The 26,434-nt window shown below is 41.4% G+C and overlaps 1 protein-coding gene across 1 annotated transcript; it reads left to right on the plus strand.

Moving 5' to 3' along the window:
* The first annotated feature begins 230 nt into the window (after window positions 1–230).
* chga (chromogranin A) lies at window positions 231–11,304 on the plus strand. The gene is made up of 7 exons (XM_060828552.1): window positions 231–470; window positions 848–894; window positions 1,011–1,104; window positions 1,378–1,446; window positions 2,757–2,858; window positions 3,361–4,295; window positions 10,910–11,304. The coding sequence occupies exons 1-7, from the start codon at window positions 425–427 to the stop codon at window positions 10,991–10,993; spliced, it is 1,377 nt and encodes a 458-aa protein (XP_060684535.1). The 5' UTR covers window positions 231–424; the 3' UTR covers window positions 10,994–11,304.
* Window positions 11,305–26,434: the final 15,130 nt, after the last annotated feature.

A 26,434-nucleotide genomic window follows, 5' to 3' on the forward strand; every position in this document is an offset into this window, starting at 1 on the left:
AAAGTGCTTGGATCATGTTTGATTCCAAGATTAGATTTAGATTAAAGCAGTTGATTCTCTGGACGGTTTTGTTTTTGTCTGTGACTGCAGGAATAACACTTCTCCTTACCTGGATTGGCTCTCGCCTTCGACGCTGCTGGGATTTCAGTGGATTCTGCACGATGTCACATCCGGCTGCTGGGATTTAAAGCGGGAGCTGGTGCTGCAAAGTGCCCACTGTTCGCAGAGTCCTGCAGATAGTGTAGGAGCTCAGCTCAGCACAGTGCCTCAGTCTGCAGACCCCGAGTCAGCGCCTCTTTATCGTGTATCTTGTCTTCTCGGTCCCCAAAGGGGAGTGTTTCGCCAGAGGTAGAGGGTTTGGGGAGGGGGGAAGCTTTTTTTCTGCATTAGTTGAGCGCATCTACGCGTCCTGCAGGAAAACAAAATGATTCCTTTGGGATTTTTCACTTTCGTTTTACTTGCCACCCGAGGTAAGTAGCTTCTGTTTTCTGTGTAAATGTGTCGCTTTAGACTCGTAGATGAGCTGTGATTTAATTTAAAACGAGAGAGGAAAAAAAAATGCGGTGGTTTTTAACAGAGAAGGGAATGACCCTTTCAGCACCAAGGACAGCGCAGGGGATGGAGAGAGACGAGGAGCGGCCGGTCCTTTCCAGTTCACTCCAACCCAGGACCAAGTCATCCAATGACTTTTCAGGTCGTTAGCTCTTGTGGAAACCAAATTATGCTGTGGTGCGTTAACACGAGGATTAACTGTTTAAATCGCTCTTTCGAAACTTCAGTCAGCCCGCCTTTGCCGACCGGATCAGCTGTTCCTCCTCTGGTGCTGATGTGTGCTTCTCTGTTGTAGGGTTCTCCGCTCCTGTGCCCATTGAGCAGTCGCCAGCCGACGCTAAGGTAAGTCAGCCGGCGTGGCGTTGCTGTTCGACCTCTTTTTGACCTTGGAAGTCTTTCCACAGGGGAACGTTCGCCCTCCCCCAAACAACACTAACAGAAACCATCTTGCTGTCTAGGTGATGAAATGTGTTGTGGAGGTCATCTCCGACACTCTGTCCAAACCCAGTCCTTTACCAGTCAGCCAGCACTGTATGGAGATTCTGAGAGGAGGTAAGGTAATTTCATCGCATTCCATTTGTCTATCACAATCTCATCCAGTTCCCTTACGATAATCAGTTGGTCTCATTTTATGTCTTTTTCCAGAATGTTTATTAAATTTCTTTTTTCCACTGTCTATTAACTATTTGTTACCAAGTATTTTAGTTGCTCTAATTATTTTTGCAGCCATCTATAATTTAACTGATTGCAAACTACAGCACATCCCATCAGGTTTTTATTTATTTTAAATTGCTCATTAACTTTCCTGTTCTGTGCTCTTTGCAGATGAGAGAATAATCTCAGTGCTTCGACACCAAAACCTGCTGCGGGAATTACAAGAACTTGCTGCTAAAGGTACTGTAGCTGTGGTTTTGTAAGTGCAATCTCTAAGATGGTGGAAAAGTGCAGCAGGTCAGGCAGCATCCAAGGAACAGGAAATTCGATGGGCTTATGCCCGAAACGTCGAATTTCCTGTTCCTTGGATGCTGCCTGACCTGCTGTGCTTTTCCAGCAACACATTTTCAGCTCTGATCTCCAGCATCTGCAGACCTCACTTTCTCCTCAATCTCTAAGATGGGTCTGAAATCATGCCAGATTTGCAGGCTGTACTGCACTGAATGCCAGTCTCACACCTTGCCTGCACAGTCCCCACTTTTTCCCTGACCTCTGCCAATTTTCTGCACCAACTTAATTGCAGGAAAAAAAAATCAAAGCTGCAGTGTTCCCATATAGATATTGGCGTTATAATAACACTCCCAGAGAGGTTTTAATTAAAGGCTGTCACCTCTTGCTTGACTGAGGGCTAATGTTTCTTTAGACATGTACTGTTGGAATATTAACTTCATAGCAAACAAAGTGCCAGTTTGAATATCTCTAATTAAATTAGGTTTCAATAAACTGCAACAATGTGTTTGAAGTTAACTTTGAATGTTTTGTTGCCTGCTAGATGTCTAACACAGCAGAAAACCCATCAGTATATTCAAATTCCTAAATCTAACCCCAGAGGTATCTACAAATGTCTGTAGGAATTCTGTTTGCCCAACATTGAGTTTGCACTCTCTCCTTAGGGGCAACCTAGGTCCAAACACAGAAGGCTTAAATACAGTTTGCCTGATCAGTTGGTGGCTTATCAACTATGGCTATGCTGCCTTTCTAGCAAGGACCATTCCACCTGGTGAGATGGAGAGTTACACTAAATAAAGTGTATCAGCTTTTATTATCAAAATAACTATCAATGTTTGAGAAGATAAGCCATGCATCTATCTTTTTCCATTTACATTAATTCAGTACTCCATATTTTCCAGTATAATTAATATATTTATAACTGTTTGTTTAATTGTAATGATATAAAGAAGATTGTACTTAGGCAATTATAAAAATAACTTCATTAACATTATTGAAACCTAATAGTTTGTAATATAGGACCTCATTTTGTTCCTGTGACATTCAATGCACTGAGAACATAACCAGGTACAGGTAACTCCAGTTTCAAGGTGAAAGCAAAATATTGGAATCCGATATGTCTAGGGCACACTAAATGAGAACATCTGAGAAACATGATGAATCTTTCAACCCCATTCTGCAAAATTTAGAGCCAGGCTTTGGATAAAGTCATAATGTTCAATAATTCCAATGATAAATTTTCTTTTGAAATTTTGGTGCAGGAACCACTGAGAAAGCTCTGCAAAAAAAACAGAGCAATGATTACAAAGACATCCTTTCTGTTGCCCTCGAGAGTCACATTGACAAAAAGATATCATCAGCAGGTTAGTGTTGAGGTAAACCACCAAATCCCTGGTGTACATTGCAGACTGTCAATGTAATTCAGACAATTATTCAGTTGCAGAGCATCGGTTTGCTTAGAGTACTTTAATCGGCTAAATTATATTTGTGATGCATTGCCAGAATCTAATTGCATGTTACAGCATTTCTAATTTACCATACCAGACTACTGAGTATAACAGAGACTGTTTAAAATAGAATACATTGCATAGAAGGAGTGTTGATATTGATTAGTCAGATCTATCTATTTACAGATATTTTATATAAATTGCTCTCTGTCATCATGTAAAAATAGTTGAAGTAGTGTTAATTGAATATTACTCATGAAATGACATACCAGCAGCTTCTGTCTGTTTTTGATCCCCTTAGGAAATTTTATTTTGGACAAGATATGTTTGTCCTTGAGTGTTATCAAAGCAACTGAGCAAAAGCAATTAGTCCAATTGAGTTTGTAAAAGTTCATCTATCATATTGATTATTCTGCAGGTAAATTACATGAGATCCCTACAGAGAAACAGCAAGGATCATCTGGTGAGATATTCAGAATGAAGGACAAAGAGTTTCAAGACAGCAAAGAGGAGACACCACCAAATGTAAGCAGACATAGCTTTCTGAACATGAAGAATACAACTCCATTTAGCAGCGATATGGCCACAGAAAAGGAAGACATAAAAAGACAGGAGCCAAGGAAGCATGGCACCTCTGAAATTGAGTCTGCTGTAGAACAGTCTCAGGATCAGAGCCAAAGTGAGGAGCATAGTCCAGAGGAAAGTGAACCAAATGAAGATGGGGATACCCAGGAAGAGGAAATGGATGAAGACCAAATCAAAGAGAGCGATGAAGAGGATGAGAGGGAAAACCACAGTGATTACAGTGACAGTAAGGATGAAGAGCCTTCAGAAGATGATGGAGGGGATGGAAGAAACATGGAAGAAAGCAGAAACCAACCTGAAAACAGTGAGCTTTCGGACATGAAGATGGATGGGGCATCCTCTGAGGAAGAAATAAGGCCCAATGACAATACCATGATCCACCAGAATTCAGAGGATGAAGGTAGAGAAGAGGATGAAGACTCTAACATCAGTGATGAAAATTATGGATCATCTAAAGAGGAGCTGCAGGAGAGAAAAAAGTGGAAGATGACAGGGGAACTGAGCCCAGAACAAAACCATGGAGAAGCAAGTGATGATAAACAAGATCTCTTCGAGGGAAACGGTAAACTTCCAGGATCTGGAAGTGTCAAAGCACACAATGAACCGAGTCATTTCCAACACTCATGGGGCAACAGAAGATCTCACTCTGGGGAAGATATCAGACAAAAAGGGAAGGAAACCATTTCATCATACCCAGTGCGAAGACGGCTTGAAGATGAAAATAAGAAGGAGAAAGAAGAAGAAGGGAGTGCCAATAGGAAAAATGAGGTTTGTTTCATTTTATGTATCCTTTAAATTGATTTACTGTGGTACTCCTGAATGCTGCAGACTGTTAAGGTGCTGTTATCTCTGGCAAGGTTTGCTTTGTAAGCCAGGGTCCAAAGACTTCCTTTGGGAATGGGAGGGATGCACTTTTTTAGATTTTTCAACACATTGTAAATGATGAGCACCTGTACTTGGGAGTAGTCAGGTCATCAAGGTTAGAAAAATGAGGGAAGGCCTATCTTTGAAGTTTTGGGACATGACACATTTTGATCTAGTAGCTGCCTGACCTGCTGTGCTTTTCCAGCACCACTCTAATCTTGACTCTAATCTCCAGCAGCTGCAGTACCCACTTCCACCTACATTCTGATCCAATGCACAACCTTTCCATCTGTCCAGAGCTTTATTAGCAGGGCCCATTTGATAGTGTTCCTGGTTGTGAATTTAGTAATCTGATTAATGAAAATCATGAGTCTATAATGGATTACGGATGTGATCTGTATAGTTCATTCCCAAAATGGGGACTGGTGTTTCATAAAAAGAGTGGTACTGTCAAAGTGTGTTAGGGAAAGGTATTACAAGAAATAAATGTCCTCAGATATTTTACTATGACCAGTAGATAATCCAGAGTATTGCATGGGGTTGACATGACACTGTCAAGATTTATTCAGCTTTCTAGTGCAGCAGGGTTAAGCAGCCAGTGATAAGTGTAAGAAGTCAAAAGTTACAGTGTTGAATACCAAAGAGTGAAGGAATTGGTGATCAGAGAGTTAGAACAGTGTTGTAGTTTAGAGGAGGACATAGAGCATAAACACAACCAATATGTTACTGTTAATGTTCTCAATTTATTTAAGTTTACCTGTGGAGGCTTATGGGACCCTTCCTCTTGTCACTGATTCTTAATATCCAAGACTCTCCATGTTAAGTTGAAACAATGTGACATCCTTATCTTTCACCAAAGATCACAACATTACCAGTGGACTAGAAGATAAATTATTACTGAGATTAGTAAATTTTGTTCAAGCGAAACGAGTAATAAGTTATGGAAGATTAATAAAGAGCTGATAAAGACAAATGGAATCATGGGATGAATACTACATGGAGGCACCAAAGTGTTTCGTTAGTTCTCAGGTGAAACTGATAATGGCAGACGTGGAGGTCACTTGTTGGTGGCCTCCTAATCTGTAATATTTATCAATAACAACTTACATTTGTACATTGTCTTTAACATAAGGAAAGTTAATTAGCCATAATCCATCTATCTTCATTAGAGAGATATAATTAGTTATATACAGATTGTACTATACTGCAACGATGATGTAGGATAAGGAGGCCGGTGTGCATAAACTACCACAGGCATTATGATGATTTTAACAGGGCTGTGAGTATAAATCTGCATCTTACTCAGTCATCTAGTCAACTGAACTAAAAACTGAAAGAACTGCAGATGCTGTAAATCAGGAATAAAAATAGAGATTGATGGAAAAGTTCAGCAGATCTGGCAACATCTGTGGAGAGAAATCAGATGTAATGGTTCAGGTCCAACTCTGAATGTAGAGTTCTGAGGAAGGGTCACTAGACCTGAAACGTTACTCTGACTTCTCTCCTCAGATGCTATCCGAGCTACTGAAGCTTTTCCAGCAATCTCTATCTTTGTAGCCAACTGAACTAACTGACTACCACCTTTCACCAGAGTAAAATGTCCCAAAACTTTCATGAGCATTAACAAGCAAAATAAGACAGACATGGGAGATATTAGAACTGAAGGAGGTAGGTTTTAAAACAGTGTCTCAAAATGAGAAGACAGCTGTGGGTTTAAGCAAGGAATCCCAGAGCTCCGTGCAGAGACAACTGAAGCAATGGCTGCTAATGTGAGAATGTTGAACATGGGAAAGCAGAAGAGGCCACTTTCATTGCCTAGAAATATTAAATTGATGCATGTATGTTTTGTTAAAATTTTCTCACCTTCTCAAGGTTTGTCCTGCTGCTAGAGGTTGGTTGCAATGTGGTGGAAACACCCAATGGATGTGGGGGTAGCTTTTTCAAGGACACAAAGTAAGCTAGGCTGCTATAGCATTCAGTCACTGCCCACAAGTTGGTACTTCCAGCATGAACTGCCGGACAGTGATCCAAACAGCAACCATTATCATCAAAGCCAACTATATTACCCAATGTCACTAACCTGACTGAAATCAGCACAAACCACAGAACTGAATGCCATTCAAGGTTAATTCAGCAGAGGTCTTTTTCTTGTATTCATTTTTGAATAATAGTGTAATGACATGGGATAAGTATTGAAAATCTAAGTACCCCCATAGTTTCCAGAAAGCACATAGGCCTGAAATAGAGCTTACTCACTGATAATTGAGATTTTCATAAACCATGGCTTGATACAATTCCAGCTTAGTAAATGGTAATGAGCTCATATCAATTATTCATCAATTTTTCATAAGGCACTGAACAATAATGGGAATTTTATCCATCAAATAGGCATACATGCATGTGATTCATACATGGGTGTATTCAAAGATTGTAATTTCACAATTTTCTGGCACACTTGCTTCCTAAGCACAGGATCTGTTTTGGGGCAATTGCTGTTTGTCATTTTTATAAATGATCTGGATGTGGACGTGGAAGGATGGGTTAGTAAATTTATGGATGACACTCAGGTAGGCAAAGTTGATAGTGCCGAAGAATGTTGTGGGTTATAGAGGGACATAGGTAAGATGCAGAGCTAGGCTGAGAAGTGGCAAATGGAGTTTAATGCGGAAAAGTGAGAGGTAGTTCACTTCAGAAGAAGTAACAGGAATACAGAGCACTGGGCTAATGGTAAAATTCTTGGCAGTGTAGATGAATGGAGAGATCTCTGTGTCCAGGTGCATAAATCCCTGAAAGTTGCCACCCAGGTTGATAGGGTTATTAAGAAGGCATATAGTGTGTTGGTGTTTATTGTTGGGGGGATTGGGTTTCAGAGCCACAAGGTCATGTTTCAGCTATGCAAGACACTGGTAAGGCTGCACTTAGAGCATTGCTAGTCATCTCATTATAGGAAGGATGTGGAAGCTTTGGAAAGGGGTCAGTGGAGATTTACTAGGTTGTGCCCGGTATGGAAGGAAGGGCTTATGATGAAAGGCGAAGGGAACTGAGGCTGTTTTCATTGGAGAGAAGAAAGTCGAGAGGTGACTTAATCAAGACGTATAAGATAATCAGAAGGTTAGATAGGGTGGACAGTGAGAGCCTTTTCCTCAAATGATGAAGGCTAACACAAGGCGACATAGCTTTTAAATTGAAGGATGATAGATTTAGGACAGATATCAGGGGTAATTTCTTTACTCAGAGTAGTCGGGGCGTAGAACAGCCTGCCTGCAACAGTAGTAGACTTGCTGACATTAAGGGCATTTAAATGGGCATTGGACAGACATATGGATATTAATGGAATGGTGTAGGTTTGATGGACATCAGATTAATTTCACAGGTCAGTGCAACATTTAGGGCTGAAGGGCCTGTACTGCGCTGTAACATTCTATGTTCTATGTTCAAAGCTGCAGATAGTGTGGGATACGTTAGGGCGAGTTCAAGAGCAAACGGCATTTAATTTCAGGAAACAGAATGTGTGTATGCAGAACCTGACTTGAACCATGTGATGATGGATACAGTCCAATTAACACAGCAAGTTTGTGTCTTTGCAAAACACCTTCAGCTTTGCACTAATCCAAAACTTGTAAATTATAAACCAAGCATCGCAGCTTAAAATGTGTCTGAAGCAAAATGGAATACTTGCGGGTTGAGACCATATGCCAGGGTGCTGTCTCGAATAAAACTGTAACTATAACATTGCTGCAAAACAAAATATATCAATACTACAGTTAAGTGTAAATTTCTAAATAATTTGCACCCAACATCAATTCTAATGCATTTGAAGTAAAGTGTGAAAGAACAGGAAAGTTGATGTGAGAAATGTTGGATCAGTCATGATTCTACCAAATGATAGAGCAGGCTTAAGAAGCCAACTCCTATCCCTAGGTTTTATGGTCTTAATTTGGGGATGCAGCAATTGTATGTTTAATTCACCTCTCAGTTACATTTTTATGCAAATACACCAGCAGGACTTGTATTTGGTGTAATTTGTCAATTTCCTCCATTTAGTGAGTACTGACAGTTAACATGTATTTCACACCCATGTCATTGCTCATTTCCTTATCCGATGGTCCACCTGAGTGTCTGAATTCACTGTATGAATAGCAGCTTGGAAACATTTGAACTTAACTCCTGCAGCACAATTTTTCTGTGTTGCATAATTTACCAGTGCTCCACTAACCAACCCTTACTTTTAAAAATTTCTTGATAAATAATGAAGATATTCTACAGTTATTGCTAATGCTCTGTGGCATTGCTTTTGGATACACTGAGCACTGAGCATATTTGTTTCATGCAACCCTACTGGAAACTGAGGGAAGAGTTACACAGAGGACATAGAAGTGAATGACAATTGAAGTTAAAGGATGAGAGAGATGGAGAAATTTTTCATTTTAAAACACTGAAGCTCACGCATTGAAGATTTTTGGTCATTTTGATTCTCGAATGATATAGTTAAAGGAATATTGCAAGGAAAGTTCAATTAAACATTGTTGTAGACTTAACTCCAGCAGTTGCAAGGTAAAGGCAGAAGAAGGGCTGTCTTGGAGAGAGATTGAGGTTAAATGATAATTTATTATAAGGTAGCCTTAAATCTATTTATAATAAAATGAATATAAAATTTCTCCTAGCTGATAGACCAGTGCGTAATTTGATTGTTTTAAGTCCCCCAGGAATCTCATTTCAAATTTCACCTCCTGGCCTGGATTAAAATTGTAAAATTCTTTTCCTTTGACCATCCAAGACTAGCTCCTAGCAATTCACTTCAAAAACACTTGAATGTGATGGGTACAATTACGTGAATCAAGTCTGTAATAAGTCATTTTCAATAGCTGTACCACTATACATATTTTACTATTGTTTGCAGAAGAACATGTACAAGATGGGCAGTTGCTTTCAACAGAATGAAATGTCTTTATCAGTCTCAATAGCGGTGAATGTAATTTGTTTGACTGAGCTGAAGTAAGACAGAATAATTGAACAGCCAGCATCAACTGCATTCATGAAGTAAAGAAAATTATGGGAGCCGAGGTCAGCCTAATGGATGAACAGATTTGTTAGAGTGAACTAATGATCATTGCATATCCTACCACTAACTCAAGGAAATACACTTCTATTAAGCGATTTTATAAAATCTGTAAAAGTCTGTAAATGTGGGTCTTAGAGAGCAGTTGAAATAAGGCTTTGACTCCCACTGTTTTTTCACTTAGGTGTTGTTGTACTGTATTGGCTTAATTTCGCCATCTTCATATTTTTACTTATTTTACTTATTTCAAGTTTTACTTATTTCAAAAATGATGGTACCTCTAATAGAAGTACTGTTGGTTGCTGTAAGCTTAAATGAAGTAAGATAATAGCAGTATACTTTGGGATTGAATAGAATAAATTTGGCAGTAAGTCAGGACAAATCACTCTTCCTACACAGAGTAACTCCAAATTACTATTTCTTTTAAAAAAGCAGATTTGATATGTAAAGGTTTCCAAGCACACCCTCGATCCATTAGGGTTTTGTGTGTTAACAGCAAATTACAGCTGCTAACTGGCCTGCAGGATTTTACCTGATGAAAGGAGGGAGGGATTTCCTTTCAAAGACTACCTGAAATAGTTAAAGTCGCAAATTAGATCATAATGTATAAACACTCCATCTGAATTGTTTCAATCTTGAAAACTCTATTACAACTTCTAAGAAAATCTGTGGATACATGTATAATCATTAAAAGTTTTGCATTGGTGTGCAGTTTCTCTTTATAAACCTGATTGTCACAATTTGTAATCGCATTTTTCCACCATTTGTTACCATTGTAAATTGCTCAGTTGTAATTTCCCATTCAATGTTGCAATTTCAATTACTATAATTTCGACACAAAATCTGGTGACAAACGGCCTTTATGGAACCAGTTTCAAAAGGTTTGCCTTTCTGTTGCTTTGGGCAGAATTTTACAGTCCTCTGTGCAAGGGATTCGCAGATAGGGGTGGCCTGTAAAGCCAAGTGAATACCCATCCCACTGTTTACCTGGTCACCTTTCATTTGGCTACTATTTAACAAATGGCGAGTGAGCCTTAAGTGGTTCGCCTGCCCTTTCTCCAATTAACTTCCTTAAGTAGCCACTGTCGGGAGTGTGGTGCTGGAAAAGCATCACAGGTCAGGCAGCATCCGAGGAGCAGGAGAATCGATGTTTCAGGCATAATGTGGGGCCTATGCTCCTCAGATGCTGCCTGACCTGCTGTGCTTTTTCAGCACCACACTCTTGACTCTAATCTCCAGCATCTTCTGCCTGCACTTTCTCCTCCTTAAGTAGCCCCTGCCACTATTCATTGCTCAGTCTGCAGTAAACCTGCTTAGATGTTGAGAAAGACGGGTCACATGAGGAAAAAGATCAATGCAAGGTATCCTTTTCCACCTGTGAAAATATTTTTCCCTTAATTATGTAGAAATTGTCCTTGCAGCAATAACCAATATTTAAAAATGTGTAATATTTTCCCAGGAACAAGAAATGGAGAATCTTGAAGCAATTGAAAGTGAACTGGAAGCAATGGCACAGAGATTACACCAAATGCGGAGAAATTAAACCCAGTGCTTCAAAGCTCAGTAATAATGAAGCAACTAACAGCACCTTCAAAGTACATTTTGTTTGAATCGTAACATTTTAACTAGTTTACTATAATTACTCGTGTGTTCTAGTGGTCTACACACTAGCTTTTCTTTCTGAGGTGCTGCTAATTACTTGCTTACTTATTAATTTACACCATTTAATTTAATGAAATGTATGAAGTTCCATTGCTCACATTTTTTTTTGAAAATAATTGAAGCAGTTTTCAATGTTTTTCTTTACATTTAAAATTCTACGGCATTTAGAATACTGTAGAGAAGAAATGAAACTCGAGTTAAAATCTTATTGGACTTGGAAGAAGTTGTACCAAGTCAGACTAATTATATTGTACATTCTATATACAATTTATGTAATTAAAAGAAAACAACTTTTACTCAATGGCTTTTGCTTTATTCCTCTCATACTCTTTTGCAAAAAAAAAGAATTAAAGTAAAGCTTTTGAAAGTGTAGATGAGGCTTTGGTATCCAACCTTTAAAGTAACTAGACAATGTGATAATGTGGCTTAAAAAGGGTAGAGGCATTTGAGGTTTTAAAAAAGAGGCATAGACTATAGCAAACCAGACTATAAATTAATATCATCAAATCTCTACAGTGTGGAAACAGACCATTTGACCCAACATGTCCACACCGACCCTCTGAAGAGTATGGGCAATTTAGCATGGCCATATTCCAATAACCTGTACATCGTTGGATTGTGGGAGGAAACTGGAGTACCCAGAGGAAACCCATGCAGACACAGGAGAATGTGCAAGCTCCACACAGTCACTCGAGGCTGGAATAGAACCTGGGTCCCTGATGCTGTGACACAGCAGAGTTAACCACTGAGTCACTGTGCCACTCTTATAAGCCTCAACTAGGGTACTGTGGATAGTTTTGGACACCGCACAAGTTGTAAATGTAAATGTATATATAGTGTACAGATGAGGTTTGCAAGATGTTACCTGATATGAGAGACTTCAGTTGTGAATTTGGAAAATGAAGGCCTTTGATGGGCATTAAAATCACATTCCCGCCTGGAAAGGTAACCTGGAAGAGTGGCAGGTGAGCAGCTACAACACCCTGAGCTAAGTGGGACACTGGTTTTCAGGCATGTTGAGAGAGCTGATCCTCTCCCTGTAACCTGTGCCTTAGTGGTCTAGCTTCCTTATCACTAGATCTCAGTGTCCATTCTCTCTGGCCTGTGGAGGTGAATGTGGATGCAGAGAAGGTGGCTGCTGCTGCTCCTGCTGCTAAAACACTTGTTGGTGGTGTGGCCCCTCCTCTTGTCCCTCAAGAGGGTTATGAAGAGGATCTGCATTAGCTGCTCAGTCATCCTAGTGAAGGCTGACAGGCGGGAAATTCAACTAAAGGTAAATGAAGTGCTTGCCACATTGACACCCATATAAGACGTTGGGACTCCCTATCAAGCAGAGAAGACCAGGACCACATTCAGGCTTGAGATTAACATTCCTGCTACGCAATTGCCATCGCTAACAAGAGAAAATCCAACCATTTCTGTTTACATTCAATGGCATTACCACAACTGACTTACTTGTTATCAATATCCTAAGAATTATCATTAATCAGAAACTGAACTGAACTAACCACATAAATACTGTGGCTGCAAGAGATGGTCAAAGATTGGGGATTCTGTGGGGAGTAAATCATCACTCAAATCCTCAAAGCCTGTCCACAAGCACAAGTTTGGAGTGTGATGGAATACACTCCACTTGCTTGGAATTAGTATAGTTCCAACAACTCAAGGAACCCGATGCCCAGCCAGACCAAAGCAGTCTGTTTGACTGGCAGCCCGTGCACCATCAATGCACAGTGGCAACAGATTGTCTTATCTGCAAGATGCATTGCAGCAATTTGACCAGGTTCCTTCAACAATACTTTCCAAAAACGGAAGCTTTTTCCATCTAAAATAGCAAGAGCAGCAGACACCTGGGAACTTCACCACTTGCAAATACCCCTACAATTCAGATACCATCTGACTTGGAACTATATCATTATTCCTGCACTGGTGAAGGTGATAACCCTGGAACTCTCTTCCTAGCAGCAGTACGGTTGGCCTTCTACCTCAAGGACTGCAGCATGGAGACAGCGTCCCACTACCTTCTGCAAGACAATTAGTGATGGACCATAAATGCTGGCCCAGCCGGCGATGTCCATACCCTGGGAAATGAACAGTGAGAGCTATTGTCTTGGAAAAGCTATTCTTTAAATAGCTGCCTCCAGTCTGGCTGCAGCTCTTCACTGCAACTCACCAAAGCCGTCCTAACACGTCAGTTTCACCAAAGAAACCATCCTGTTTGCACTGGCTTCCTGGAGAGCTGCTGATAAGTAAAGTAGTAGGGCCCCTGGCTGAAAACCCCAGAATTCACAGTAAAACCAATACCCAATTGACCTCTTAACTATCTTAATTACCCATCTGACAGGTCAAAGAGGGTTCCCTACTGGTCTTCTAGGAGAAAGTGAGGACTGCAGGTGCTGGAGATCAGAGCTGAAAATGTGTTGCTGGAAAAGCGCAGCAGGTCAGGCAGCATCCAAGGAGCAGGAGATTCAATGTTTCGGGCATGAGCCGAAGAAGGGCTCATGCCTGAAACGTCAATTCTCCTGTTCCTTGGATGCTGCCTGACCTGCAGCGCTTTTCCAGCAACACATTTTCAGCTCCCCACTGGTCTTCAATATTACCTCACTGCATCTGAAAGAGGGCAGGAAGACACTGGGATCCTGTCTCAAAATCAAATTAGGAAATTTAACACCCCATGTTCATGTGAAACCTGGTTCCAAGTGACTTTGAATGTTACCCACATTATGTTTGTCAGACATGTACCTTTACTAGCAGTTTATTCATCACTGTCAATTCTGTACTAATGCAGAGAAGCACCTGCTTGCAAGTAATGCTTCAAAGGTTATTGAGAGTAGATGGGAATGTGAAATTGGGAACACAGATTAGCCAAGATCACACTGAATGGCCGAATATTGTTCTTCAAGCTCCAGGTAACCAGATAAAAAGACAGAGCCAATGTTTTGGGGGAGAAATAGAAATTCTGTTGGATAACTGGATATAAGTTGAAGGTCAATACTGGTGAACAAGAAAATATGTGGATAAATTCAGCTTCACATCTGTTTTTGGAATTGATTCAATGTGAAAGGTTTTCATTGCAATTGAAACAAGAAGGTATTTTAAGAATACAGTACATTGAATGGGAAAAGTAAAATTCCAAAGATCATGCAAGATATATCACCTATTTGGTCTACTCAAGTATTTAATCTCTCTAATGACATTTCTGCATAAGTGTTTCCTCATCCACAAAATATTCAAGAGTCACAGTTATTCAATCCTAGCCAATTATCCCCACGAGACAACAATCCTGCCTTTACATCAGCAACTGCAGATAATCGCTGATGTTCTGGATCTTTGCTGTGAGGAGCTATAAATAGGGTAGGTGATGTGGTGTAACATAACCATTTTGCAACAAAATATCTGACATGGCACAATCTAATGCTGAGTGCTACAAATTTACACTCACTACTCCAGAAGCTATGAAAATGCCAGCATCTGTATAACGGTAAATCATGTACAAACTGTACTGAAAGCAAAGCATAGCAGTTCTGGAAATCTGAAATGGAAATGCAAAACACGCGAAGTCATTCAGCAGTTCAGGCAGTATCTGTCAAGAGAGAAAAATGTGCAAATATTTTAAGTGGATGAGCGCTGATAAGATTGAGGGGTCCATTTTTGACTACTCCTTTCATGGTAGTGAGCCTTGGTTGATTAAATTGGAGTCATAATGAGCTGCTGCAGGCGAAAGGGACAAGGGGATGGTAGTACTATTCTCCTCACCCACCCACAAGTTCGGGACCCAGGCATCCTGCATCCCCTGACTCTGTTCAATGGGGATGTTGTATCATAGGAGTGTGGGCTATGCCCACAATCTCTAAACCATCCTATACGGTGTTGCTGTGCATCAGTACATCATTGTGCACACCTTGCCCAATATTTCTTGGTAGCACCAAAACTGAGAGATTGGAGCTATCTTGGTAAGTCTCTTTTGCACCTTCTGCAGTGCACAATTCTGACTACTGTACTATAAAAAGGAGACAGAAGCAAATAGCCCCGTGTGTCCTCATTTTGTACAATTTTATCATGATTTTGACTTCAATTGCATTGAATAAAATCTGCTTTATTTGTATTTTCAACTTGTCTGCCACCTCCAATGCTTCTTTGAAAATTATTAAGCTGTGTCCAAAATCTCTTTACTCTTCAATTCCTTTCAGTGAATATTTATTGAAGAGGATAAAGGTTAGGAGCAGGAGTCTTGTATTTGGCCCACTAAGTCTACTGTGCCATTCAATCAGACCCTGGTTGTTCTGATTGTGGCTTTGACCCCTTCATACCAACACAATAACGCTATTCTCTCCTGCCACTCAAAATGTTTGACTCAGCCTTGAATGTATTTAGTGACCCTGGAACACAACCATTGCATTATAGAGGAACTACCTGTATATAATAAATGGGATAAACTGATAGGAGTAGATGAAGTGAGAGACCTTGGCATGCAAACTACACTGTTTCATAAATATAGCAGAACAGTTAGATCAGGTTGCAAAGCATATGGAATATTCTCCTTCATTGGCAGAGTATTAGAATACAAAAGCAGGGTTATAATGATGAAACTGTATAAGGTATCATTGAGTCTACAACTGGAGTATTGTCTTTGAGGAGAAAGTGAGGACTGCAGATGGTGGAGATTCCTGAAGAAGGGCTCATGCCCAAAACGTCAATTCTCCTGCTCTTTGGATGCTACCTGACCTGCTGTGCTTTTCCAGCAACACATTTTCAACTGGACTATTGTGTACAGTTTTGGTAACCAAATTACAGGAAGGACTTGGGAGAGTGCAAAGATTTACTAGATTTTTGCCAGGCCCAGCTAATTGTAGCTATGAGGGGAAATTAGAGAGGTTAACGTTGTTTTCCTTGGAACAGGGAAGGCTGAAGACCAACAAATACAACATTGTGAGGGGTAGAGATAGAGTAGACTGGAGGAAATGGTTTCCCTTGGCAGAGAGTGCCAAAACAAAAACAGGGTTCATAGATTCAAGCTAAGTGGCATAAAGATTAGAGGGGGTCATAAGGAAAAACTTTCTTATGCAGAGGATGGTGGGTGTCTGGAATAAACTGCCTGAGTTAGTGGTGGAGGTAGAGACCCTGAACAGTTTGTTAAAAATAACTGGATTTGCACCTTGGGTACTGTAAACTGCAGGGCTATGGGCTGTAAGTGGAAAGATGGGATTAGTAAGGACACCTAGGTTCCTTTTGTGTTGTATCATTTCTACAATTCTGTAATTCTACCTGCCTTTGACCCATTTCCCTTAATGCCTTTGCTTAACAAAAAAAAACACACTCAGATTTGAAACTAATAACTAATGTAGTGTCAACTGCCATATGTGGAAAAAATGTTCTAAAGCTTTACCACTGTTTGAGTGTAGAAGTGCTTCCTAACATCTCTCCTGAACTGTCTGGCTCTAATTTTTAGACTTGGTTCTAGAATTCCCAATCAGTGCAAATTGCTTATCTACCTGGTCTATCCCTACAACTATCACGAGGACTTCAACCAGGTCAACCCTTAACACTCTAAATTCTAGAGAAAACAGGCCTAATTTCTATCATTTCTCTTCATAACTTAATCTCTGAACTCCAAGTGTCATTTTAGTAAACCTAAGTTGTATACCCTCCAAGGCTAACATGTCCTTCCTAAGGTATGGCAGCCAGACCTGCTCACAGTATTCTAAGTCACCTGATATCCTCAACTACCTCTTGAGCAAGGCATTTGCCCTTTTCCCTATTTCTTTACCATCTCATGCCTGTTGGCCAGGATTTTACAGCCAGTTATGAATTACCAGCTCATTACACTTCATATACTCACAGGCCTTCAATGGGCTTGTTTGCTGCAATTTACAATAATTAGGAATCTGTAAAAGAATGGATTTCTATAAGGGTGTGGGGACCTGTTGAATAGGGCAAGCAACTGTATGGCCCTTCAGCGATTCAGACTGAAGAACTCTTGTACAGAGAAACAGAACACAAAGTACATACGCTCAGCAGCAGGTAGTTTTGTGGGCCTGGCTGTCTACAAGGTTATCTGCCTGTGCTGCATGTGTCCAAACAAGCTGATGGGTGCAATCTTGGCCTCAAACAGGCCACCAGACCGATTTAACACCAGGATCCCAAATTTGGAAAATACACGTCCTGGCATGCTTATGTTTCTACTACAGAAGTGCAAAGTAGCAAAATGGGCCATAATTAAATAGCCAGGCACATGAAATGCAGCCCAGTTACCTTTTTTTGCAATGGTTTATTCTGCAAAGTGACTGGAAGACACAGGTATGTTGTTGGAGTTGCTTTGCTAAGTTCCTGCATTTGTCAGAAAACATTGCAGTGTCCTATAGGTAATGACAGACAATTAGGTGATTGCTTCACATGCAAACTGCAACAGGTATGGAGATAGCAGTGCCAGGGCTCGTGAGCCTGCAGAATGACTGAGGACAGAACAGAGTCAAGTTCTTTGCTATGCCATCTACCAACTTGGTGTTTAGTTCTTCATGTGTTGGACAGTTGTAGGAGACTATCTGGTAGGCCAGTCAAATTGGAGGGAATGGCAATCAGTGTTTTCCTACATACCAACCAATTATGTTCCTTATCCTGTTTTTTTTGTTTTATTTTATTTATTCTATAATGGACTGGGTATAACTAGCATTTGCTGCCCATCTCCAATTGCCCTGAACTGAACTGTCATTTGCCACAGAGGTCAAGAGTCAAAATACATTGCTCTGGCATCATGCATAGGCCAGACCAGGTAAGGATGGCAGATTTCCTTCCGTAAAGGACATTCGTGCATTAGATCTTTTAAAATTCTAACATAAATATATAGTCCCATGGGCACCTCACTGATGAGGCATTATAATTGCAGATTTATTTATCTACCATGGTGACATTTGAACCTATGGCCCCAGGGCATTAGCCTAGGCTTTCACTTTACGAATATAGTGACATCATCACTTTGCCACTATCTCTTTGAAGAGTAAGTTGGCAAACAAAGCATCCCATCACCCCTAACTGGTTGCAGTCCAGTCATGCCCAGTGACTGACACTCAAGATTAGTTTACACTGATGAATACAAAAGAAATATAAAAAGGTTCTTTACATTGCAAAGAATGATCCTTAGGGCAACTGAAATACATGCTATATGACCATGTTACAATTAAAATGGAATAATACGTCAATGCAATTTATAAATAATTGGGACCCAAATGAATCCAAAGTTTGAAATAAAATATTGAAGTTAAATAATTTTGGTTTTATCTTCACCCTTTTTGATATACTTATCCTTTCTATTTATCAGAATTATATTTAAAGCCAGGGATTGGAACAGCCTGTAACTTCCTTTTCTTTATTTGATAATGCCATCAATTTGAGGAATGGACCATTGTGGAGGAGGTATTCTTATAGTTTTACCCCTCATTTTCAACCCTCTACTTTCATATATTCTGCAATCACACATTGAATAGGGGTTCAAAGATACACCACACAGTATATTCTTGCTCTGGTAGTTGGGCCATTGCTCAGCTCATTTTGCTGATCCTTCAAGTAATGTGACTTGCAAGATTATTCACTTGTGCCTCTTAATAAAGATATCGAATACTAACAATAAATGTGAAATTTTGTCTTGTCAGGAGCCTGGTGTGTGGTTTGCAGAATTACCCACGTAGTAATTACTGGATTAGTCAAGCATATCTGATTCCAATCTTGCCTGCACAAGCAAGAGAACCAGGTACAAATTTTAGGATAAAACAATTTATTCCTACAACAATAAATATATTTCAAAAGTGCTAAAATAGCTGTAAAATGCTTTGACATATTTTGAGCTTGTGAAAGGGCCTGAACAATGAATGTTTTAATTTGCAGCCAGTTTTAATTCAGGAGTTTTACTGCTGAAATTAAGGTATTTTCTGGAATTGAGGTCTGGAGAGTATGATTGATAAAGATTATTGATTGGTTGAACCAATTAAGCATTGCAGCAATTCAAAGACAATTGGCTGAATTTTTGTCTTTGGGTTCAGATTCTGACATCAGGAGCACTTCTATGTCCAGATTGTGTACTAAATAGTAGATAAAAAGGGGAGGTTACTCTCCAAATTAGAACTGCAGTGGGCTTCTGAGGGCCAAAGGAAACTTCCATCAAGGGAAGATTCCCACCTCTTCCCACCCAAAACTGTCAGGTAGGAATTGTTGATGAAGGGAAGAGAAAGTGAGGGCATCTCAAGATGAAGGCTCCTTCAGAAATGCATTCAAAACCTCAAAATAAAAAAATAGCCACCGATACAGACCGCCCTTATGCAGGGCTACCTGTGGCCAATGGTTTGTGGATGTATGGATTGTGATGAGATCAGCCAGGTGGACCTCAGAATGAGTTCCCTGACTGGACCAGATTAACAGCCCCAATCAGGCAGTCCTGGCTGACTGATAAGAGCAGGACTGTCACTGGTTTTGAGTTGCCTGGTCAGAGCCTACCTACTGGGCACACGTAAATCAAGGGGGAAAAAGAAGAAAAAAAGACTGGAGTGTCAGATATGCTGTTCATTCTGAGAGATGGCTCTGAGAAAGCTGGATCAGTTTCAAGGACTCTCTCCATCTAAATAAAAGGTGACTTGGTGACAGGATACTGGCCTCTCTGGAGTTACTTCAGTGGTGACAAGAGAAAAGCACCCTCCTGAAGAAATTTGTTCACAATGGTCATCTTTGAGTTGGAGTAACCATTTCTGACATCATGCCAATATTTTGGAAGTTTGCCTTTTTCGACCCTGTCAAAGATAGACTGGGCCCAGTATGTGGAAAGAATGTGTTATTTTTAATGAGTGGGGCAGATGAAAAGCAACGAGTAATTCTCCTGACAGCTAATGATGATCCCACAGCTTTTCCAGCGTCTAACTTTCCCGAAGGCACAAGATACAAAAACCTTTCAAGAGTTGACAGATTTTGTTCAGGAATATTACGACCCCAAGCCTCCTCAAATTCTGAGAGGCTATCAATGGCAATTCGAGAACCATGGAATCATACAGGATTTTTGATTTTTTGATTTTGTTAAGATGAGTGGCAGAGGCATATGACTTTGGTTTAACCCTAAATGAGATGCTGAGAGACCATTTATATGTGGGATTAATAATGTAACCATTCAAAAGCACCTAGTAGGTGAAGTCCAACTGAAGTTCAAACAAGAATTAGCTTTGTTATTGGAAAATCAGGCAAATGTAGCATATGAGCTGCAGGGTATTCTGATGGAAATGAATACCCTTGCCAGTCCGACTGAGTTTCACTCGACCTATATTGACTAAGACAATGCAGAGGCCAGTATCTAGGAGAGGGCACACCCACCTACATCTGGTTTGGAACAGTTAAATTATTTAGCAACATCCAAATCAGAACCAATCAAAATAAACGTCTGGTTAAATGGTCACCCAGTTCTATTGAAGGTCAATACCATTGCAACTGTTTCAATGATTGCAATACTGTTCTTAAACAAAATTCACTCTGGACTCCAACCCTTAAGTTTGTGCAAGACCTTTGCTAGACTGAGAACCTATACTGGGGTACCTTCACTGATTTAGGGTACAACTTTGGTTCCCATCTCTTATGAACAGCAGCTGGTTCAGTTACCGTTGATCATACTAAAAGGTTCAGACCCAAGCCTAATGGAGCGAAGTTAGTTGAGAAAGATTCACCTTGATTAGCTCAACATTACTTGTTCAGAAAATGGCTGCCTGAGTGAAGTCCTAATTAAATATCAGGCAGCTTTTTAGGAAAGTCTAGGGACTACCAAAGGAGCCAAGGTAACCTTGCCTGTTGACCAGGAAGTAATCCCATGATTCTGCAAAGCCCGTCCAGGGCCATTTGCTTAAGTAGAGGCAGAAAACAGAAGGCTGGAAAGCGAAGAAATCATCAAACCAATCCAGTTTGCAGAATGGGCAGCACCAATGATACCGATGGTGAAGCATGAGAGGTCTATTTGGCTTTGTGTGGATTTTAAGAAATGGTAAACAGTTTTGCACGACTGGATAAAGACCCAATCCCTCACAGGGAGGACTTATACACAAAGTCGGCTTTTTCTTTGGGGAGGGATGTCATTCATGAAACCGGACATGAATCACATGTACTTGCAATTACAGTTAGATGAGGATTTCCAGAAGTACGCTACAATTAAATACCGATAAGGGTTTGTACCAATACACAAGACTGCCAACTGGGTATCATCAGCCTGTGCAAGTTTTCAATGGACGATGGAGAATATTTTACAACGTCTACCCCAGGCCGCTATTTACATAGATGATGTGCTAATAGCAGTGAAGACCAATGATGAGCACTTAGAGAATTTGGACTTTATGCTGAAATGTTTCTCCCAGGCAAAGGTATGCCTTAGAAAGGAAAACGTATGTGTTCAAGGTACCCCAGTGAGAGTCAACAAGACAGGATTACACCCATTGGAAGGTAAAGTGATGATGATCAAAGATGCCCCAGCTCCCAAGTCTGTACCGGAGCTCAGGACTTTTCTTGAGCTGGTGGATTATTACAGCAAGGTCATACATAACCTGGTTCCATCCTGGCACCTTTGCATCAACTCCTAAACAAGGGTTAGCCTTGGAAATGGTTGGGTAGCCAAGCTTTCAGGGAAGTGAAAAAAACGACTAACATCCTTTACATGCGCTGGCACACTATGATCCCAAGTGAGATCAAGTATTGACATGCACTATGTCCCCAAATGGCATCAGGATAGTATTAGCTCACAGCTGGCCTAGTAGGGAGGAATGCCAAATAGCATATGCATCCAGGACTTTGGCTCATGCAGACTGTAAGTACGCCCAGTTAGAGGTGGAAGGTTTGGCTGTCATATTTGGAGTCAGAAAGTTCCACCAATACCTTTACTGATGTAAATTTGTAATAACCCCTGGTAGGGCTCCTTAAAGACAACAAAGCAGTGCCAGCAATTGCTTTAGTTTGAATTCAGCAGTGGACTCTAATACTAACTGGGTATAATTGCAAGTTGGAACACAGTCAAGGATGGCAAGTAGTGAATGAGGGTGCATTGAGCTGCCTCCCACTGGCCGATACACCACCAGTGGTACCGCCACTGGAAGAGTCCATAATAGTTTTAAATTTTCTGGACACACTTCCAATCACTGCTGACAATTTCAGACTTTGGATGCAGAAAGATCTCATCCTGACAAAACAGCTGGCAGTGATGATGGGGGAAACCAAAAGAGCCATCACAACCATTATTATGGGGAGCAAAAGTGATTGTCCCAAGCAAAGGTTACCACCAGATACTGTGTGAACTCCACCAGGGTCATCCAAGCATTTCCAAAATGAAGAGTTGGGGAGACTTCATGTCTGATCAGGATTAGATGCAGACATGGACACTGCCCGCCAATGTGGCTAAGTGCCAACAAGGGTAAAACTATCACAGCAGCTCCCCCTAATCTTGGGAACAGCTAGATTGCACAACAACTTTGCAATTCGTTTCATGGGCTCAATGTCCTTGGTCATTGTAGATGCCCCTCGAAGTGGGTAGACATGTATCGCATTCATTCTTCAAACACAGGAGCAATGATAGAGAAACTGCATTCAGTTTTTGCGATACACGGACTCTTTGGAAGCATTGGTCACAGATAATGGGCTATCAATTACTAATGGAGAATCTGAGTATTTCCTAAAGTTGACAGTGTGGTGCTAGAAAAGCACAGCAGACCAGGCAGCATCTGAGGAGCAGGAGAATCGACATTTCAGGCATAAGCCCTTCATTAGGAATGATGCATGTGGGCCAAGGGGCTGAGATAAATGGGAAGGTGTTCGGCCTGGCTGGTGGGGGGGGGGGGGATGGTCACTGAGAATGCAATAATAGATGAAGATGGGGGAGAAGGTGATAAGTTGGAGAGTGTGGTGGAGCGGATGGATGGGAAAGTTGAGAGGTATTCATCATATAAGGACAGCCCCATACCATCCCTCATCCAATGGTCTGATCATGCAGCATTGCCCTTTGAGAAGGGCACTGCTTGTCACTGGCCACTCAGGAGTTTTAGTTCTTCTTGATAGCAGAAATTGAATAAATATTTGTACAGCTTGTGTCTTTCACTGCGCCCCACACTGGCACACACACAACATGGGTGCTGGGGAAAATATAAGCACAACCGCAATTAGGTGGCAGTATGAGGGGAAAAGAAGAAAAATGAAAAAAAAAGGAGTGTCTGAACCCTGTCACTCTGAGAAAAAGAAGAAAAAAAAGTCAGGCATCCTGTTCACCCTGACAGCTGGCTCTGAGGGAGTTGGATCAGTGTGAAGACAGAAAGAGAAAAAAAAAAGATAAACAGGAGTGACAGACGTCCTTTTTACTCTGAGAGCTGGCTCTGGGGGAACTGGATCAGTGCTAAGGATTCTACACATGTAACTCAAGGGGGAGTTGATTAAAAAAAAAGGTGTGTGTCTGCTCCTGGGCCTGACCAAACTAGCCATAAACAGGTCCAGGCAGCGGGCCATGGAGGGGGTCGTTAGGGCCGACTGCCTGCCCCTCTTCCGTGGTTATATCAGAGCCTGGGTGTCTCTGGAGAAGGAGCATGCAGTATCTACCAACACCCTTGAGCTGTTCAGGGAGAGGTGGGCACCATAGGGAATGGAGTGTCTTATTTTCCCCTCCAGCTCTATTTTGATTTAATCCAAACCCCCCCCCCTTCACTTTTTGATCACGCAGCATTGCCCTTTGTTGAGAAGGGCACTGCTGGTCACTGGCCACTTGGGCGTTTCCTTTCTTCCTGGTGGTGGAATACAAGTAAGGATGTATGCATTTGTTGGTAGTCACAGTGCCCTACATCTGCACACACACAACATGGGTGGTGGGGTAAAATAAATACTGTTAGGCAGTAGCATGTGGGAAATAGAAACAAAATTCTAAACAGGAGTGTCAGAGGTTCTGTTCAATCTGAGAGTTGGCTCTAAGGGAGTTGAATCAGTGTCCAGGACACACTATTTTGTGTCAGGGAGGGGACTGACTCTACGCTGGCTGGGTCACAGTGTGTTACTGCTGTTGTTGGTTTCTGCTTTTTTGGGAGAACCGGATTCCTAAACTGGCTGGTTTACAAAGCCAGCTTTGTTAACTGGTATTCCTTCTTTATTGAGGACTGATTTCTAAACTGCCTGATTTACACAGTCAATGTGTTTCAGGTGTAATTCAGCCCTCATTAGGGAACTATTGTTACAGCCTGTGTGTTACTCTTTTGTTTTTTATTTTGAGACGAGAACTATGCTGATTTTCTGGCTGAGTTTAGCCTTTGCATTTTGGTTTACTTTGTTTTTTGAATGTTTTCACTTTTTTGGTGTTTGGACTGAGCCCTTGTTAGAAAATACATCTTTCCAGATGAGCTGTTCCTGTGGGTAGGCCTCTGTAAAGACCTTTGTGTGGTGGGAGCTGACCAATTGCTGTGTCTTGGAATGTATAAAGGTGTGGTTCACTCCCAATGTACAGTGTTCTCATGAGTAGGCCTTTTTTTTGTGGTCAAACCAGGCCTCTATGAAGAATGAATACGGGTGTGTGTGTGTGTGTGTGTGTGTGTGTGTGTGTGCGCGCGCGCGCGTGAGCCTTCATGAATGGACTCATCTCAGACAATGCATTCTGCATACTGGAGTGGACTCTGTTCCTGGGCATGGGCTCTACACACCATCATCCCAGGGAAGGGGATGGGCTATCTTCAAGGTGGCCAGAAGGTGTGTCAAGACAGTTCACAGGCTGGATGGCAGGTCAGGGTGGGCGAGAGCCAGATGGTATGTAGGGACAGACAGAGCCGAAAAGTAGGTAGACCATCCTCACTGCTGTCATCCCTTGGCAGATACTTGGGGCGGGCTATCCTTGAGGTGGCTGAAAGGGTGGGAGAGAGCCAGAAGGGGCTTAGAGTGACTGGAAGGTGGGAGGGACATGTGGCTTGTTGAGTTACTGGGGTGGGGGATGGGGACGGGGAAGGGGGATGTCTGTATTCTATGCACTGTTTCTTATCTAATTGGAATGTCTTGTATGTATTTGTTACTGTTATGTTTGTGATGACTGAAAGTGGGATTTGAGCCTCCTTGTCCATGATTGCTGTATACAGCTATGAATGTTAATTGTTTATCAACTGTAATGTTTAATAAAATACACAGGGGATTCAGTCTCATCATTCTAGGGACTGGCTTGGAGCTGGGCTGGTCAGAGATAGACTATGTGCACATGTAACTAAAGGGTGATTTGGTGACAGGGGAAAAACAATGAATAGGAGTGTCAGAGGTTCTGTTCTCAGAGCTGGATCAGTGTCAATGACACTCCATTTGCCTCCGTGAGGGGACTGACTCTGAACTGGCTGCCCACATCAAATGCATACTGCTACTGTTGGTTTCTGTTTTGGGGGAAACATGATTTCTGAACTGGCTGAATTATATCGCCAGTTTGTTAACTGGCATTTCTCTTTGAGGACTGACATTTAAACAGTCAATGTGTTACTTGTGTAACTCATTTCTCATTGGGGAACTGCTGTTTCACTGGCTTGTATGTTGGTCCTTTTCTCAAGAGTATGTTGATTTTGTGGCAGGGCTTAGCCCTTGCACTCAGGTTTTTTTATCTCATGTGTTTTCATTTTTTTGTGTTTGGACTGAGCCCTCATGAGAAAATACATCTTTCCAGATGTGCTGTTCCTGTTTGGTTAGGCCTCTGTAAAGACTGAACACCTGTATGTGTGCTGGGAGGTGAGCAATTGCTGCATACTGAAGTGGACTTTGCATCCAGAAGTGGACTATCCCCCAAGTGAATTAACTGCACCTTTACAATGTACTGTGTTCCTGTGAATGGGCCTGGCCTCTGTGGAGACTGAACACCTGAGTGTGTGGTGTGGACTCTGCCTTCAGGAGTGGACCAAACCCCTGTGAGTTAACTGCAGCTTCACAATGTACTGTGTTCCTGAGAGTGGGCCTGGTTCTCTATGGATGGATCAGGCCTCCATCGAGATTGAACACCTGGGTGCGCGATGCAGGGTGTGCATTTGCTGCTAGTTGGAATAGACTCTGCCTTCGGATGTGGTCTCTGCCTTGGTACTGGAAACTGTTGTGAGGATTTTGAGAATTGTATTAATGTATGTGGGTTTTGTAATTAATTGAGTGCAGGCCAGATTGGGCTAGTCAGTACGTTGAGCAGGCAGGAGCCGGAGGGTTGATGATTGGCCTGGCGGGGGGGGGGGGAAGGAATGGTCTGTTAGTATGCAGGTAGATTGGGGCTGAGGCATCTGGTCAGTGTGTGGTGTGGACGGATGTCAGGCGTAAATAAAACAGAAGTGTCAGAGGTTCT

The sequence above is a fragment of the Hemiscyllium ocellatum genome, chromosome 8, assembly GCF_020745735.1.
Source record: "Hemiscyllium ocellatum isolate sHemOce1 chromosome 8, sHemOce1.pat.X.cur, whole genome shotgun sequence".
NCBI classification, from domain to species: Eukaryota; Metazoa; Chordata; class Chondrichthyes; order Orectolobiformes; family Hemiscylliidae; genus Hemiscyllium; species Hemiscyllium ocellatum.